Below are 17,523 nucleotides of genomic sequence, written 5' to 3' on the forward strand. Positions count from 1 at the left end.
ATACCCTGAGCTGAAGGGACCAGAACTGTATACAGGATTCAATGCTACTGTATAAAATGCTGGGTTGCCAACATAATGATGTTTTCTGTTTTGTTCTCTATTTCCTTCTAATCATTTCTGACATTTGATATGCTTTATTAGCCACTACTGAGAAACAAGCTGACGTTTTTGCAGAACCATCTATCATAATCCTAAGAATTGTTCCCAAGTGGTAACGGTCAGCTGAGAATCCATCTTCTATGAATTAAGTTAGGATTGTTTGTCTCCTGTGTGTTGTTTAATTTATCTGCATTGACCTGTTGATTTATTGACCACTCACTTTTTGCAGTTCCTCTCAACCATTCTTCAGCCTTTACTGAAATAACTTTGTGTCACCACCGAACTCTGCCATCTCACTACTCACTCCCTCTTCTCTATACTGAATACATACTGAACAGTACAAGTACTAGCATTGACTCTGGCAGAACTCCACTAGTGATTCCCACTTGAGAGCTGATCAATTATTCCTGTCCCTGCCTTTGAATCAACTATTTATCAATGCAAGGACAACTTTGTCTCTTGTTCCATGGAATAAGTTTCTCTAAATGCATTTGGAAAGGGACTTTGTTGTAAACTTTTCAGAAATTTAGCAAAATTGTATGAACTCAGTCCTTCATATACACTTTGTAAGGCAGGACTTAGCTTTAAAAAAGCCATACTGATTCTTTTTAACTAGATCACACCTAAAGAAGTGTCCACTAATCCTATCCTTTGTACGACTTTTACTAACTGGCCTTGTAGAGACACCAAGGACTTTTACACCCAAGAGTCCTGCTTCCACAATAAGCTAGCAAGGAGTGGGGAAACGGACAGCTAACATGGGTTAATGCCCCAGTTAACACAAGTCATTTTGACAAGTTAACACTGTGTTCCTTCACAGTCTCATACCTCAACCTGCTGGCTTGCATTAAAAATGCAAACTGACTCATATACGTTAGAATTTCAAGTGAATTAGTCAATACCAACACATAAGCCCTTTTTCCTAACTATGAGCAGCCTCAAAATTAGTCCATGCTTCAGTGGAATCCTGTTCCGCTGCTGTGAAAATCGTGAACTGAACCAAGTTAACTGTGAACACAATGTAGGTTTAGAAGCGTTCTTCACAAATCCACCTATGGTTATCATGACTGTTTTGATGTAAACAAGCCACTCTAACCATACTTTTACAGGTGAAGAGTTGCAAATCATTTTCAACTCCTGCTGAAGACCCAGGCTTGTTAAGTAGGAACTTGTTTCTCACCAACCTCGTAAAGCCACAGTGCCATCATCAGAAAGCTTATTTGGATCAAGAAAAACTTTGGCATCAGCATCCAAGGAGTCTTGTACATATAATACTCGCTGGTTCTGCAGTCCTGTATTGTAAAAGTGAAAATACCTAAAAGAACAGAGGATGACAAAATAAGTAAGAAGAATCTGATTTTCAGTTAAGCAAGCAAGAAAAACTTGTGTGAGATTATCAAAAAACCAATAAGAGACAGATAAATATGCAAGGGAAACACAAGCTCCATAGCAAAGTAGGAATCATGGCCTTCCCTATGGCTATCAGGGAGTTAATCACCCTCTGAGGATGCCTCCCTCTTCCCCTTAACACAGAGGAAGCCCAGACAGTAATTTCAAAGCCTCTGAAAATGAGAGGAGTCTTATCTCAACAAGATACGGATTGTATAAGGGAGATTGTAGGATGCATCTAAAACGTCTTCTAAAAATAAAAGCTGAATATGCCACAAAGCATTTCAAACAAAGCTCTAAATATTCTATAAACTCTATGTCACTGTTACAAAGCTCTTGCAATCTTAGTGTTTCTTTGTTACAAGTATTGGCATGGGTTACCAACTCATACCTTCTAAAATGTTATTCATATACCTGCTTTCAGCTGTATCTGGCGGTAGGCAGAAGTTTAAATGAAAGATCTGAAATCGTTTCATCTGTATTTCCCAAGGTCCATATGACCGTAAGTGTTTTGAGACAGTTGCAAGAACAGAGAATGGCAAAGTTCTCTTTTGTAAGGGATGCTGTTCATATTAGAAGACATTACAGACATGCGGTAAAGAAATTTATAATTATATACTGTGTAATTCACAGGTAGTACACTTTTCTTCCTTCATAGGACTTCTCTGAGTTTTATTGCACAATTTTATTTATGACTTCATAAAACAAATCAAACAGCAGCTTCATCTGGTGAGGGAGGGTGGAAGTTATGCGCTAACGTTCAACTTTGAAACCTAAACAAAGTTCACACATTCACTAAAAACATCCAATACCTGGATACAAGGCACAGGAACCTGGCTATTTTTCCTTTCTGCAAATTCCTCAGAAAAGCTCTTCAGATATTGTCCTTTGGCTACTATTCTTCATCAGAAAATTAGAGTAATTCAATTTGAGAACTTTCAAGTATCATGGGAAGCTTATACAGTTCTTCCAACAGAACAGTTTTTCCCCCCTTACAAAGTGTTACTTAACTTAGTAGGGCCTTCCTGATCTCCTCAAATAGCATAATACAGAGGGTTTTGGTAAGATTTTTAAATCACCGCAACTTAAGTTCAGTGCAGGCCAAGAAATAGGGCAGGTCAGAGAGGAACTCTTAGGAAAATTAAAGAGACATCTCTTAAAATCAAAGTTACGTGGTATAAATTAAAGCACATTAAGCTCTTTGAATAGCTAACTGTCCTCCAGGAAGAACATCTTCATCAAATTAAGACCTTTTATCTCTACTGGAGACTATATTCATCACTGCCATAAGCACTTCTGCAATGTCAGGTCTTATCAACGCTAATGGTACCCACATTCAGACATGTATGCACTGCACAGGGAGAGAGGCTCAGAGAATCCAGAGACATCACTGACCAAGCCCGCTTCAAAATGAGATTCAGCATAGCTATGTCTGCACTACTATTTCATCTGAACTAATAAGCTTTGCCTGATTCTCTCTGCAAAGCTTACTACCCTAAATGCAGCACTGTCCTACAACAGTAGGTACAGTAGCAATATAAACTGCTTTTGGACTTAACCTAGTACCCCCATATATATATGCTGCACCATGTAAGTGGTAACTCACATCAACACTAGCTTGGGGTCACTCCCTCCCATATACTTTTTTACACATAATATAGACTTCCCCTCCACTAGTGACAAGAAACCAGGCTATCCGCACAGCACAGGACAGATAAGAGCAGCAGATATCTCTCAAGATCAGCACAGAAGTCTTAAGGCAATAGGGAATTAAGATCTCCTGCTCTTTGCTGTGGATGACAGAGAAAACATGCCTGGCACATGTGGCTGCTCACTCAACAAAGACACAAACGAACTGAAAATATTGAAAAAGGCTATCTGTGTTTCCCATGACTAAGAAAGGCTGATTGTTTTGTTTTTCTCTTTCAACTGATAGAAGAGTCTTTTGATGTTAACCAGTGGTTTCATCCCTTTACTCCCTCTCTCTAAAATATTACTAGAGTGTTTCTGAAAGACATTACATAAAACCAAGCAGCAGCTGCAGTCTCCAGACCTCAGCAAAGCCCCAGAAGCACCACCTCTTTAAGTGGCCACAGAATTAAAATAGGAATACAAGTAGGCTAAGTGCTGGAACACAGAAGGGTGTTTTTTGCATCGCCTGCCTTAACTCCTCATCTTTTTCCTCGGTCCACTGCAGATATAGGAGTAGTTTTTCCACAAAGGAATTCCCATTGCTTTTCCCAGAATATGGCTAAATAAAAGTCCTAACAGTTGCCCAAGATAAGCCCAATCAAAAAGCAGTATTTTAGTAAATATTTAGAGAAACAAAACACACGATAGACCTGCGCTGTTTTCAGAATGAGGTGCCTTTAACTACATTGACAATGACAAACCCTGAAAGCAGCTCCTCAGAGTTTTGCAACAGCTCTTCTAAAAGGTTATTCGAGTTTAATCAACCTTCTATTCTCCTTATAAAAAGGAAGGAAGATCAGGGCACAAGAAGATAACACGTCTGGGAATTAAAGCCAGTCCAGCACCTTGTGCTCTACACCACACCACGTCATATTAACATTGGCTTAAACAACTACTTTTTCTACTTTCCAATAATAAGAATAAATGTAAATATAATTTATTATATAACTAGTGGTTACTTTCAAGTTGCTTCAAATTCATCACCACCTACAAAGACATTCCTCACATACCTTTTTCCTTTCTTGAAGTGGCAACTGTATTTTGGATAGTCGTAGAGTTCCGTCATTCGTTCTTTGAACAGTCCTCTGACAGGGCATTGCTCAAGGAAGGGTACTGTAAGCTTGTTCTGAGCCTCCACAAACGCCTGAAAGAAAACACCCCCCAGTCCCCCAAAAAATATGAACTCAAGCTGAAACACATACTTCCTACAGGAAACACTATTTTCTGATGCAGTGCACCACAGACATCTTTCCTCTGCCATGTAAGTTGTGTAACGTCACCCCAGAAGAGTCTCAAACACTTACCTTCGTTATGCCGCAGTACTGTAATGAGACTCTGATCTGATCTTATATCTTGAATAATTTCTTCCCAGGGCACACATAGGGGTAATCAGTGGTCAGGCCAAAGACAGATCAGATTCTTGCCATTCCCGATCAAAAAAATCCCCACAGCTCTTGCTTTCAAAAACTGTCCTTATATTTGCATACATGGCATATATAAAGCTAGTTTGCTAACTTGCCTATTTCACTTACATGACAATAAATATACTGTGCTCCAATATCCCATGGTGAATAAACTAGAAAGAGGATAAAGAACAGAAAGGAAGTCCATTTTGCCCACAAAAAAAGACTATCACTTCAGGAGCTGTGAAGGGCTAGAAGATGATACCAAATTTCACATGCACCATCTGTTCATCCTATTCACCTATTCACCATGTCTTCATAGGATTAGTCCCAGGCAGTATTTTTTGGAAAGGCCAAAGTATTGGGCTTTGCCAGTAGAGAAAATGCATGTTTCCCCTTTTCACAGGTCTATTGTCAGTTACAAAAGACAAGAATATCTAACCTCTGTGAAGTGGGCTTAAAGGAGTCAGGTTTCTTAAAATCACTCTACCTCAGTCACAAACACTTAACTAAAATGGCCAGAACTATTACCACCCCAGCTGTTTGTAAGAGGTTACCATTCCCATGGCATGGATGGAAAAACTGTACTATGTTGGTTCTTCACCATCTCTATTTACAGCAGTGCATTAATGTAAAATTAATACCTGAGCATCTTAAGATAACAGGCTGTGAATGACAGCTGTTAAGCAGCAGACAGGCAGGCTGTTTTTCCGTCTCTAATATGGAGTAGAAAGGACAGGACACACAGTATGGAGCTGTAACTCACAGCCAGACTTAGCAATGATGGCTGCAGTATCACTCTCAGAACCCAAAAAGGTTTCACAAAGAGGCAGCAAGGCCTCCAGCCCGAAATCCAGCTCTGATCTCTTGCTTACACAAGTTCATTCCCCAGCTCCCTTTAAAGAGGGGGTTGATCCTACCAGTCCTGACCACATTCCACAACTTCTGTTTCACTCTTCAGTGCTATGCAATTGTTCAATAAAGCAAGCTGCTGTATAAACAAAACAGACTGCCTCACACACATGTACTGCTTTTTAATCAATGCTTATGCATTTATCAAGTGAGTGAGGGGAAGACTAAGATGCAAAATTCTCTTCCAGTACCGTTTTACAGACATTTCACAAAGACAGAAGTGACTACATGAGGCAAAGCAATGGATGGATGCTCTGTCTCAACTATTTGCCTTGCTGCCACAGCAGTATGTAGCCAAGAGCTGCATTACATGCCAAGCTTTATTTTCAGAGACTTGTCACGCTGAAAGATAAATGAAAAAGTGCATTAATTATGGTCCATCTCCACTTGAGAGGCATTTGTTCATGTCTAACAAAGCATACAGAAACTCATAAGCTTTAAACACCTAAGTGCAGAACTAGTAATGCTACAAGAGCACTCTCTTGAGCGCTGAAAAATATTAGTTTAATAACATGTGTACTGCTTACGCACAAGACACCATTCAAGGATGACGCAAGAAATCAACTACATAACTGAAAAGGGAAACATGCTGAAGGCTAACAATTATAACATCTGGAACTTTACTCAAAATTAGACTCCATGCATCAGTGCAGATCAAGTCTGGAAATAACTCCCTGAGCAAAGAAAAGGACAGAGGTGAACACGTCACTAAGGGAAGGCAAATTTTTGCTTCATGTTCTCCGTGTGAGAATCACACTGGCATAGATGGCTTTAACATCCAGCACAGCACATCCCAGTGGTAAGTAAAACATTGCTCCAGTCAGAAAAGGATGCCGCCTTCACCTAGTACAACTGTGAGCAATGCAGATGCCCATCAGGTGACAAATGAACTGACTGAATCTTCCCAAGAATTATGAATAACTGAATTTGTTTTCTCCAAATGGAAACACATGAATTTCAAAGAACAAATACATGAAAATCTAGACAGCACACGCTATATAGACTAACTATTCAAAGTGCTGTGACATTCTCAGAAGAAAGATGCTTTATAAAAAACATGTATAAAACATTTCACAGGAGACAAACTTTTTTTGGATGGGCAAAGGTGCTTTTCAATTGCATTTAGTAGACAGAAACTGGCACACATCTTTGTTTTCCTCATCGATAATGTGACCAAAACAGTAACGTTGCTGCAAGGGAACTGTGCATTCTCCACTCTAAGTGTACAGCCACACTTTTACCACATCTGCTTTCTTCTTCCTTCAAGTGTCCATTGCACAACAGTATTCTTATATATTAACTGCTGCACTCACAACTGCATCACAAGCAATTTTGCTTTCATGGGAACTTAATGTAATTTCCCTGTTTCCACCTAGCATACACCATTACAAGACTACTCACAAAAGCGAATGCCACACTATCCAAAATAGGAGCTAGGACTTGCAGGTTTTGGAGACTTCTGCTGAGAGAATTCAGTCCAGTTTGGAAACACACATTTCTTAAACTTTTGAGCAGGAGGTTGCACTCATGTTCAAAAAGCAATACATAATTGAAATACTGCTCTAGGTAAAGTACAGGAACAGATGTTGCCAGCCGAAACTCTCACAGTAAATAATCCGTCAACCACACTGAACCAAACAGATGGCATTCAGGGTATAGGATTAACAGTAGTTCTCCCTTCTACACATCCTCAAGAGCCTACAGAGAAAGATTTGTATTTTACCTGTAGAAATCTACAGCCGACAAGCCATCATCAGCCTTGAACCAGCACAGAATTTGTTAGCAGTAGAAAGGACAGAAGGATTGAAGTAAGGCGTATGCTTATGTATGTTCCAAAAAACAAACTTTCAGAAAAGAAGGTAATTCTGAAATGCAAGAGAATTGCTACAGTGCTATGGTAAGAGCAGACTTGTTCTACTCAAGGCTGGGGTGTCCGGCCACCTCTCGAGCAGGTCAACTGTTACTTAAAAAAAAAAATTTATATTCAGGTTTCATCTAAAAAACAACCCCCACTAAAAAAAAAAAAAAAACTATTAATCATGCTTTGTTACAATCCATCAGCTCTCCAGAGCTATCCTGTAGTATGCTACCCTCTCAACACGGTAATTTTCACCCAAGAAGAAAACTATCAGATGCACTCACAGTATAAAGTCCAAGAAGGAGTCTTACAATAAAAATTGTTTTTAAAGAATTACCAGTCTTTGTTATTAATCTGTAAAGAATTTATGGTTTAATAGTTACCCCTAAATCTCTATATATCTTTCTACTGAAAGGTAGTTCAATGCAACTCCTACAACAGAGCACATCTTGTGTTAAACATTACAATATAAAACTAAGCAGATTTCTGGCAGCTTGCCTTTTAGCATTTACTTTAGCACTGCTTTGGCATTTACTAAAGCAAAATTCAAAGTGCAATTGGAAAACTATCAAGACATATGTGAATGAAACACAGGTCAATTTTAATTACAAATTCATTTAATTAGTTTTGGGAGTTGCAGTTCTACTTTTGATCCCAACATACCCCTGTTCATAACAGCACAACTCAACTTCATTTCTTACATCACCCCTTCCACACCCGTTACGTCGGAAATAAGCTACACATTTCTGCCCTGAACATTTTTTTAGTGCAATAAGGTATCGTATAAGACTGACAGACTGACGGTAGCAACAGACTCTTCCGTAGAGTAAAATAGTGCTTATTTTCCACAAAGTGTAAAAACAAAACAGAAATGCCCAGCTAAGCCAAACCCAAGACACTAATAAAAATGCAGTTTTGCAGTTGCGACCCATATGTGGCCACAAGAAACATTTTACCAGTGTGGCATTACATTTCAACTATGCCAGGTAAGCTTCCTCAGTCTAACTGTCTTAACAGTCAATGTACACCTCCAAACGCTACTAGAGCATAAACCCAGTTTCTATGTTTCCTTTCTCCAAAGCAAGGTAGGAACTCCCTCATCTGACCAGGAGCTCAGTTTCTGTTTACGTATCTGGGAGAAGGAATTTTCGTGTGCATAACTACTTCCACCAAACACACAAGAAGAAAAAAAGGAATATAGTAAGCACATACATCATGGACATTCATACTGTTCAAGAAATACACACCGTATTTCTTGAACAATAGCTTCTCTACAACAGACTGAGGATGTAGCTTGATGATTGGCTTTATCAGCTCCAAGACGCACACATGCCAAGAAACAATCCTGCTTACCCCTCTGCTTCTGGCTACAGATTTCACTAACTGCCTTTTTATAGCGGCTATACACCACATATAGAATAAGATCATCCTAATTGACCTGGCTGAAAAATTTCTAGAGCTATTTGAATTCTTACCTAAGTAAAAGTAGGTGGTATGCCAATACAAAAAGAAAGATCCCATTCTTGAACTATGTTCTCCCCCTCCTCCTGTATTAGATCCAGCTGTCATGTGGCCTTGGAGCAATCTGGATTAAGCATGTATTCCAACATAAAACTAACCCACTAAAGCCTTCACCCCCATAATCTCACCCTGTGGCTGCAGGATGGCTAGACCCATGCAAGACCCACACAAACATTCAGACACTGCAAGAAGGGGAGGGATGGCAGAGGAACAACAGAATCACCCATCTTCATGGAAACCTGCAAACTACAGTGGATCAGATACAACACCATCTGCATGCTTATCTCACAACAAAAGTACCCAACTAAACCAATCACAAAAAATATGCCACTCTTATGCTCACTTGTTTGTAAGCTGCTACCTCTATTAGAGCCCACAAACTCATTTGAACTAGCCACAGGAAAACATGACTATGATTCTTTATAGCTGTTCTAGATAATTTCTTTCAGTCTCAGTCCTACTAACTTGTATAGTAGTCAGGTGGTCAAACTGCCATGCAAATTCCAGAATTAAAACTAATCTCACTCACCTGTGCTCCTTTCTTCATGCTTCAAGAAATACTAAAGTTGATGTTTTATTGACTCACATCAACAGAGAAACAAAGTGAGGCCTATCCTTTTATTTTTTATGACCACATCAATACTCGACATGAACATTTCTGCCAGGCCTAAAAAAAAAGTAGAGTTCTAACGTATTTGTGTCTCTACTCAACTGTACACACCAAAGATTTTGACTATCTGTGTGCAATGAAAGTTTGCTAACTTCATAAATGAATGGATAAGTTTAGTCTTCACTCTTACCATAAACCTGAATTTTCAGAACTTACAGTTACACGTACACAGATCAAGCCAGCACATTGTAAAGAGGAGCACGAATTTCAGAGGATTTGTTCTTCCAGTTCTGTACTTAATATTTAGACAAGGAAAGGTACCCTATTGATAAAGAACGTACACAGGGCATTGTGATCTTTCCCCAGAATGGATGGAGGCTTGGGATGTTAAGGAGTGCATAAAAAGACAGAACAACTTGGAAGAAGAATAGGTAAGGACTCAGAAGTCAAGGTCTGTGACTGGAAGACTTAAGCAGCCTACAAAGGACATGCCAAATTCTCTCTGAAGCATGCACAGTCATTCGAATACCCCTATGCCAGTGCCTGATTATTGTTCGATCTGGTAGGTGCAGAATGGCTACTCTGCAGGAGTCCTGCAAAACATCTGAAGAACCTGGAGATAAAACTATGAAGAAAAGCTAGCAAGAAAAAGAACAGCTGTCAGCAGCCTCTGCTCCAGAGCACAGGAGAGTGATAAAGCAGACGAGAGGAACCTAGCACTTCCAGACTGTTTTTTTTCTATCTATCTCTTCTAGGAAATAGGTAGGACAGCAGAATATTTTAATTCCCTTTGTTCAGTAACTGCTGGAACTTAGGAAAAAGATCACGTGCTCAAGTACTTACATACTGTAATTCTCTACTACACTGTACTACAGCACTGCAAAATTCTGCTGAGGCGTGTGTTCTCTGGAGCGTAGGCAAGTGAGATTTAACAGTATTTTCTTTCCAACAATGTGACACCTTGCGTCTGGGCTGCTGCATTTTTATAAGGATGTTAAAATTCCCCATTTCTTGTTTTGCCTCCTACGCATAAACGACGACCTCTGGAGAATGAGGTTCTCTCTCCCTCCGCTGTTCTCCCCCAACCTTTCCCAGTATGAGGTTAAAGTATTGAACATAGGGACATCAAAGGTCATGTCCTAGCATTTTTTTCCAGCCCATCTCTCCCACGGGATCCTGAAAAATCATTTTTAGGGGTATTTGCAAGGCCTCCATACAATAAAGACATAACCATACCTCCCTGCACATATATCCTTCTGAATTTGCAATGAAACAAAATTATCTCACGTGTACCATTTCTTAAGGACTCCAGAATCAAAAAGAATCCAAATACTTCAAACTTACTACATGTGTAATTTTCCATGTTAACCCCATGGCAGAATATTTCACTAAAAACTGAGCCCATATGAATCTGTTTAATCCAGACAAGTCTTTGTAAATGTCAATGGAGTTGTAAGTAGGCAATGCAATCCTGATAGTGCACATTTTATCTTACACTTACGGTTAATTCTTTTCAACCACCCTCTAGCCCATCAAAAGATACTATGCAAGCATATATACGAGAAAACCTACAAGGAATCTCACTAAGAGCAAGCTACCTGGCAGGATATTTTTTTAAGTTAAGATCTTGCTCTTCACCTTTGTTTTGACACAATCATGCACACTGGACAGAAGTCAGTGTTTTAGATCTGGAATCTGGAATTACAGTTGTCACGAAGTTAATAGCCATTCTAGGGGGAAAAAAACTTTCCTACCCCTGCCATCACTTTCCTTTTGCTTTCCATCACCCTTACAACTCTGTGCGCCATGAAAATCAGAGGAACTGGTTCACAATCACGTTTTCTTATTTTTCCGGAATCTCTCTCAGTGCAACACAAAGGACGAGCTTCAGCAGCACAGTCTAGTTATACTGGACTGCTGGCTGCAAACACTGCAACATTTGTAATCTGTAATAAATGCCACTATTAAGGCCTACTTTGAGAAGGAAAAAGTGGAGGGAAAAAAAAGAAAGATATACAATTGTCACTGTACAAAGAAAGGAAGCCAAAGAAAGATGCTTTCTTCCCACACTTTCTTACCTATCTTACTAGGACAATTTTAGGTTTTACGTAGGACAGTAGCTACAGTGTTCCGAAATCAGAATGTTTACCTTCAGTGCGACAATACCACCTTGAACATTTGAATCATCTACAAAAAACGGGTGCAAGATAAATAGGACCTCAGTTTTCCAATTTCTGTTCCAGGTTATATCTTTCTGAACTGCTCCAGTCTTTCCTCCACATTAACACAAAGGTACAAGGTAACAGCACTGTTCAGCTGGTGCTGTAATGTATCAGACTGTACTACATTACACCTATATTTACAATGGTAAGTTTTATAAAACTATTGGCACATACTTCAAAAAGGAATATCCATGCACCAAATGTATAGATGAGATCTATGTCAAAACAGCCATTCTCCTACAAAGAAAGCTTACCTTCGTCTGTTCACTATCAGGGTCTTCAAGCCAGCAGTATGGGTCACTTATTTTACACCCATGGTAATCCAACACCTGAATTTATGAGAGACAATACTTTAAAAAAGATATACACACACAAGCAAACTCTAATCATCAGGGAATGCTCCACATCAAAATGAAGGGTATCTGGAATTCCACAGCAGCGTTCAGTGCTAAAAAAAACAAAGGAAGAAAAAAGCAGCACCTTGTTCCCAGATAAATTGTTAATATTACCATTCTTTGTGTGGTGGAACCAAGGCAGCAAAAATATTCTCAGAAAAAAAACCCACAGAGCCCCAAAGAAGCACAGAACATCAACATAAGTTCTTTCCAAAAGACAGAGGAGCAAAGTAATTAAAAAAGTCTGCCCCAAATCCAGATGTTCAAGTGAAATCACAAAACCTGAGCACTGGAAGCACCTAAAATGTGGTTTCCATTTATGCAATGAACTGTCTCTCTGGATGTAATCCTCCTACTATTGCTGCTCAGAAGCATGTGAGCAAAGTACATATATAGATAAGAAACAAACGGAAGATTAACCTGTGTGGTTAACTTTACCCACTCCCTTTCTCCAATATACAAATTAAGACTAGAGATCTAGTTAGGAGTTGCATAGTTCAGCCTTTCACTCAGCTGTAAAAGTAAATACTTAAATCTTTCCACTTGTGATAGCTGCATATATTTTGGTTTAAAACTGAGGTTAGCGCTGTAAATAATTCCTGGATTGGAGCCGAACGCACAGTCCTTTGTGGAAGGAGAAGGAAGACTCCAGTGATTTTAAACAATTTATACAGTAACCTTTGTGGAGGATATTTGTTCTTCTGCACTAGCCTAGATTAAGGCCTGGATTTTCCAGAACTACCTATCGATTTTGGAAGCTTTAGTTTTGCCTTCCCGACCGGACACAACGGGAAGCGGCCCGATCCCCAGCGCCGGGAGCACCTCCCGGCGGCCCCGCCAGGGCAGCCGGGGGCACCAGCCGTTTCCGGGGCACGCTCCGGCGCTGCCAGCGCCACGCGCACGCTACCTGCCCGCAGACCCCAAAACAACCAAATTGCGATTTTAAAACCTCCACAGCAGCCACGGGAGCCGATTCCTCTCAGGCTGACGCTTCCCACCGACCCGCCGGCGGGGCCGCATCAGCCCGCAGACGGTTGAAAAAAAAAATCCTTTAACATTTTAATCCATTTGCATTTTAATTATTAAAACGGAACAAAGCTCTGAAAGCCGAGAAGTCACTAAATTCCTCTGGGTGGACGCTTTGCCCCCCTTTCCCTTCCCCCCGCGGTGAGCAGGGGGCCGGCGGGACTCCCCCAACGGTCGGGCCGGGCGGCGCCGCGGCCGCCCCGAGCCGGCGGCTGTCCCGGGACAGGCCGTACTCACGGCGGTCTCGTCGCGGTACACCTCGGGGTATTGGTAGGCCTGCATGGCGGGCGGGCGGGCGGCGGCGAGAGGAGGAGGAGGAAGCGAGGCGCGGGAGCAGCGGCAGGGCTGTGGCAGCCGGCAGCAGGCGTGCGGCGCGGCCCAGGAGGCGGGGCGCCGCCATACGACCCCACCCCCTGCCGACGAGCCACCGCCCGCCCTAGCCGAGAGCGCGGCGGCCGTGTCGCGCCGCCACGGGTTTCCCTGCAGGGCAGCCGCCGCGCAGGCGCCGCCGGCCCCGGCCCGCGCCGCCTCTTGAGGGCGGGGCGCCCGCGACCGTTGGTCTCTGCGGCTTGCTCGGCTCAACTGCCGCGCCGGCGGAGGCGGTGTTTGTTTCTCGCCAGGCGGCTAACGGGTTTAGTCGTCTTTGTAGTGACTTCTTGGGTTAAAAAAATAAAGAAGTTCGTGGGTTTCATTCTTTTTTTTTTTTTCCTCGCGGCTCCCTGGCCTGGACGCTGTGATTTCATCCGTGGGTGTGGGGGAGGATCAGGCCCAGCCAGGGAGCTGCCCTTTGCCCAGACCTGCCTGGAAAACAGCAGCTGCGTTTGGCTGTTTGGGGCCCAGGGCGGCCCCAGGCCAGGTCCACCCAGATCAGTGCATTCTTGGCAAAAGTGCTTCTGGAGGAGCTGCTAGATATCTGGTGTCACTGCAAAAAAGAGGTGGTCAAGCTGCTGTCTGAGCCCTGGCCGGGACCATGGCTCCAGGTGTGCGGTGGGGCCACCTGACACTCATTGCGCTGCAGCAGGACCAGGGCCTTCAGCCCCACACAGGCCCTGAGCCGCACCACTGGGCTGCATGAGAGTGCACCCGGTACAGGATGACTTTGTGCTCATGAGCCAGGTGTTTTACAACTGCATTTCTTGTGTCAGCCAGCTTCTGGCCATTTTTCCTTCCAGGTGGTAACCTAGTTGGCTCTCGTACCATGGAAAGAAAGGAAACATGCAGAGCATGGGTGGGTTCCTTGGCTAGCAGTGCGGCTAAATTGCTTTTCTTCAAAATGACTGTTGCTTTGGAGTTATCACTAGCAGCCCTCACAAAATCATTTTGTTAGTGGGTGGAGGATTTTGTCTGAACTTATCCAAAGTAAACTTGCCTGTATGTGTGACGGGACTAGTATTTGAAACTCTCTGAATAAGCTGGAGACGATTAGGTTGACGCACAAGGTTAAATCACCCCAAAGGATGTTCATAGTTCCTAATAAAGCAATAGGTTGGTGCGACAATGATCTGAAATAGTCCAGAAATGGAACTGACTGTTCATGGTTAAAAACTCAGAAATGCATCTTGATTGATTACTTTTAATGAAAAGAGTTGCTATCTCTTATTTGATGTACTTGGGAGAGTTTGAGGGTGGTGTACGTGTGAGGAAACAAGCTTGTCAATAATGATCACAGTTGCTAAGGACAACTACATTCAGCAGCTTCATTTACAACCTAAACACCACCTATGTGGCTTGGATTCTTCTCCTTGATCCTTCTTTCTTCTCTTTACCTTCTTACCCTCTTTCTTTACTATTCTACTTTCATAAGGATGGAGCATAGCTGCCAACTACTGGCAGCTGCCAACTAGCTGCCAACCAGAACTTTTGTTCTGGTGCTGAGAACATATAACCAGCAAGGCAGCTAATGGCAATGCCTTGACGTGCCGAAGGCTGGTGAGTTTCCTAGTCGTCTGAGCAACTTGTTCAGATAAATGCTGGCAGACAAAGACCGCCACTTCTGTCTAGAGTTTCCCGGACAGAAATACATGCACATGAATATATGAACATGAATATCAGAGGCAAAATTAGCTCAATACTTCCATGAAGCATCCAGCTTCCCTGTGTGCGACACAAAGAGGCTGTATGTGCACAGTAAATCTGAGAATTTCGACTATTCTTAACTGCAAACGTGCTTCATACATAGCAAAGTTCTTGCATAGCACTTGCATCTGATTCAGAGCTACCATTTGTCTGAAGAAAATGTCTTCTTTTTCAGCCTGAAAATTTAGTGCTGGATGAATGTGAGTATTTTACATTTGCCCAGAATTTCTGGATGTTAAGCAGCTTGGTCACACTGATTCCAGGTAGCTCTGACAGAGCAGCCATACATCCAAATATCGTAGACATACCCACAGTGTGTCCGTACATTCACTTCATGCTGTAAAAGCAGTCAAGCTGACGTGTACTGGTAATTTTGGACAGATGTACTTCACACACGTGAAGAACTCTGGTCTGCCAGGAGAGGTCAGACCAACTACACACCATTGTGCAGTTGACCTAAGGAGTGCCCATATTTTTCAGATTTCAGCAACCCTTTCAAATCAGTGCACAATAATTACTGAATCGGCTGGCAAGCATCCAGTAATCACAGTAATCGTCTGGTATAATACCTTCCAATTTATCCTAGATGCAGAGAAGGCGGGAAAATACAAGGAAACTCAAATACATGGTTGTCCTAGATAAGATCTTTGACTGGGCCTGTACTTTAGAAGACAATTTTCTTTTGAAGGTGAGCACCAGGGACAGAAAGTGAATTTTCTCTTTACTGTAAATTTCTCTTCTGTCTTTTTGCGGGGGCGGGGGGAGGAGGGGAAGGAGGAAGGATCGCATGTGAGCAATAGCAAATGGAGCAATTCTACACTGTCTGAACTTTTCTTATCAGAAAAGCAGTTAATACAGATTGCGTGGTGTCTATAACATTATCCAAAACATGTTTTTCTTACACGTGACTATGCACGCCTGCAATTAAAGGGAAGGGAGTGCAGTGTGCAGTCTGTCAATGGAAATACTTATTACAAATGATATATCAGTGTTTGCCCTTTTTCAGTATGTTTGTTCAACACAAAGTTATAAGTGGTTCATATTAGGACTGTATCAAAGCTTAAACTTTGGAGCCTAGCCTAATTGTTTAGTTCTGTAGCAGCCAGTAAAACTTTATTAAAAGATTTATTTATTTATTTATTAAAGTTTTACTCTTCAGCAGGCCTAAACAGCCCCATCAGAGCTCGGAGACATTATCTGCTGAGTTTTGAGGATAGCTTGCCGAGTAAGCAAAAAATTTTCTTCCAAATGTTTGAAAAACTCTCAGCAGTCTTAATCATCTTATCACGCCCCGTATTAGTATGAATTTGATCATTTGAAAAACACTTATTGGTCTATGCTGATATTAATTATACTTCTGCTGGTCGTCCAGTCATTAGCAAATTTCTTTCAGCTTAGTCAGCACATCCATGGTGACTCACTGCAAGTAGTGTATTGACTCGGTAGGAAGTGACCTCATCCTTGTCAGGGAAGAGCTGACAAAAAAGCCAACAGCAAATTTTGTTTTTACCTTTCCTTTTCATCCTTTCCCCAATCTCATTCTATCATTATGACTCGACAATGAGTTGAAACTTTTCTGCTATAGAAAGAATTCAGGCCTGTATCTTTACTCTTGCTTTCTTAAAGGGTTTTTTTTTCGTTTTTTCATAATTGTAAGACAACAGTTCTGCTGTTCAGATATTTATCAACAGGTGTCAGCAAAGCCTCAGTCTTTCACTAACATCAAGTAGATATTAAACACATTTATCTGTGTTGAGGAGTACAAATAGCTCAGTTTCAGAGGAATGTGATTCTGGAAGTGTCTGCCTTGCTGGATTTCTGTTTCGAAAGCACCTGACTCAAGGGCCTAAGTCCTACTGAACTGTTGATTGCTAAAGTATGTTCATCTACAGTACATTTAATTATAAAACTTGTAAATCATTTGTGGATAGTTGAAGGGCTGCATAGTTTTCGAGATGGATTATAAAGTCACTTTACTTAATGTAAAGTATGTTTTTATTATATCAGTTACAGAAACTACTACATGATATAGATCTGGTCAATGATTGAAAGGACAACCAAGCAAAGCAATATTTCACTGGGGTAAGCTGCTCTGCACGCTATGGGATAGGATGGGTGCATTAAAGTAAGTGGCATGCTGCAGAATCGTACTCTAGCTTGCCCTGGGGTTGTATGTTGGTCTGCTTACACTCCTGGTGCTATGAAGTCAATTAAGTGAAGCAGAAATAGCTACATGGGAAGTTAGCATGGAAAGGCAATTACAGAAATGTATTTCATTGGGTAGACAAGTCGAAAGCATGATTACAGTATGATAAAGCAT

The 17,523-nt window shown here is 41.5% G+C and overlaps 1 protein-coding gene across 1 annotated transcript in view; it reads right to left on the minus strand.

Annotated features, from left to right (window-relative positions):
• Positions 1-13,631, minus strand: part of PREP (prolyl endopeptidase) — a 118,578-nt gene extending 104,947 nt beyond the window's left edge. Inside the window, exons 1-4 of the mRNA XM_026119906.2 lie at positions 13,365-13,631; positions 11,961-12,035; positions 4,191-4,324; positions 1,284-1,414 (exon numbers count right to left, since the gene is read on the minus strand). Coding sequence (XP_025975691.1) covers positions 1,284-1,414; positions 4,191-4,324; positions 11,961-12,035; positions 13,365-13,409 — 385 coding nt within the window. The 5' untranslated portion in view covers positions 13,410-13,631. The remainder of the gene's footprint in view (positions 1-1,283; positions 1,415-4,190; positions 4,325-11,960; positions 12,036-13,364) is intronic.
• Between the last annotated feature and the right edge of the window lie 3,892 nt (positions 13,632-17,523).

The sequence above is a fragment of the Dromaius novaehollandiae genome, chromosome 3, assembly GCF_036370855.1.
Source record: "Dromaius novaehollandiae isolate bDroNov1 chromosome 3, bDroNov1.hap1, whole genome shotgun sequence".
In the NCBI taxonomy this organism is placed as follows: Eukaryota; Metazoa; Chordata; class Aves; order Casuariiformes; family Dromaiidae; genus Dromaius; species Dromaius novaehollandiae.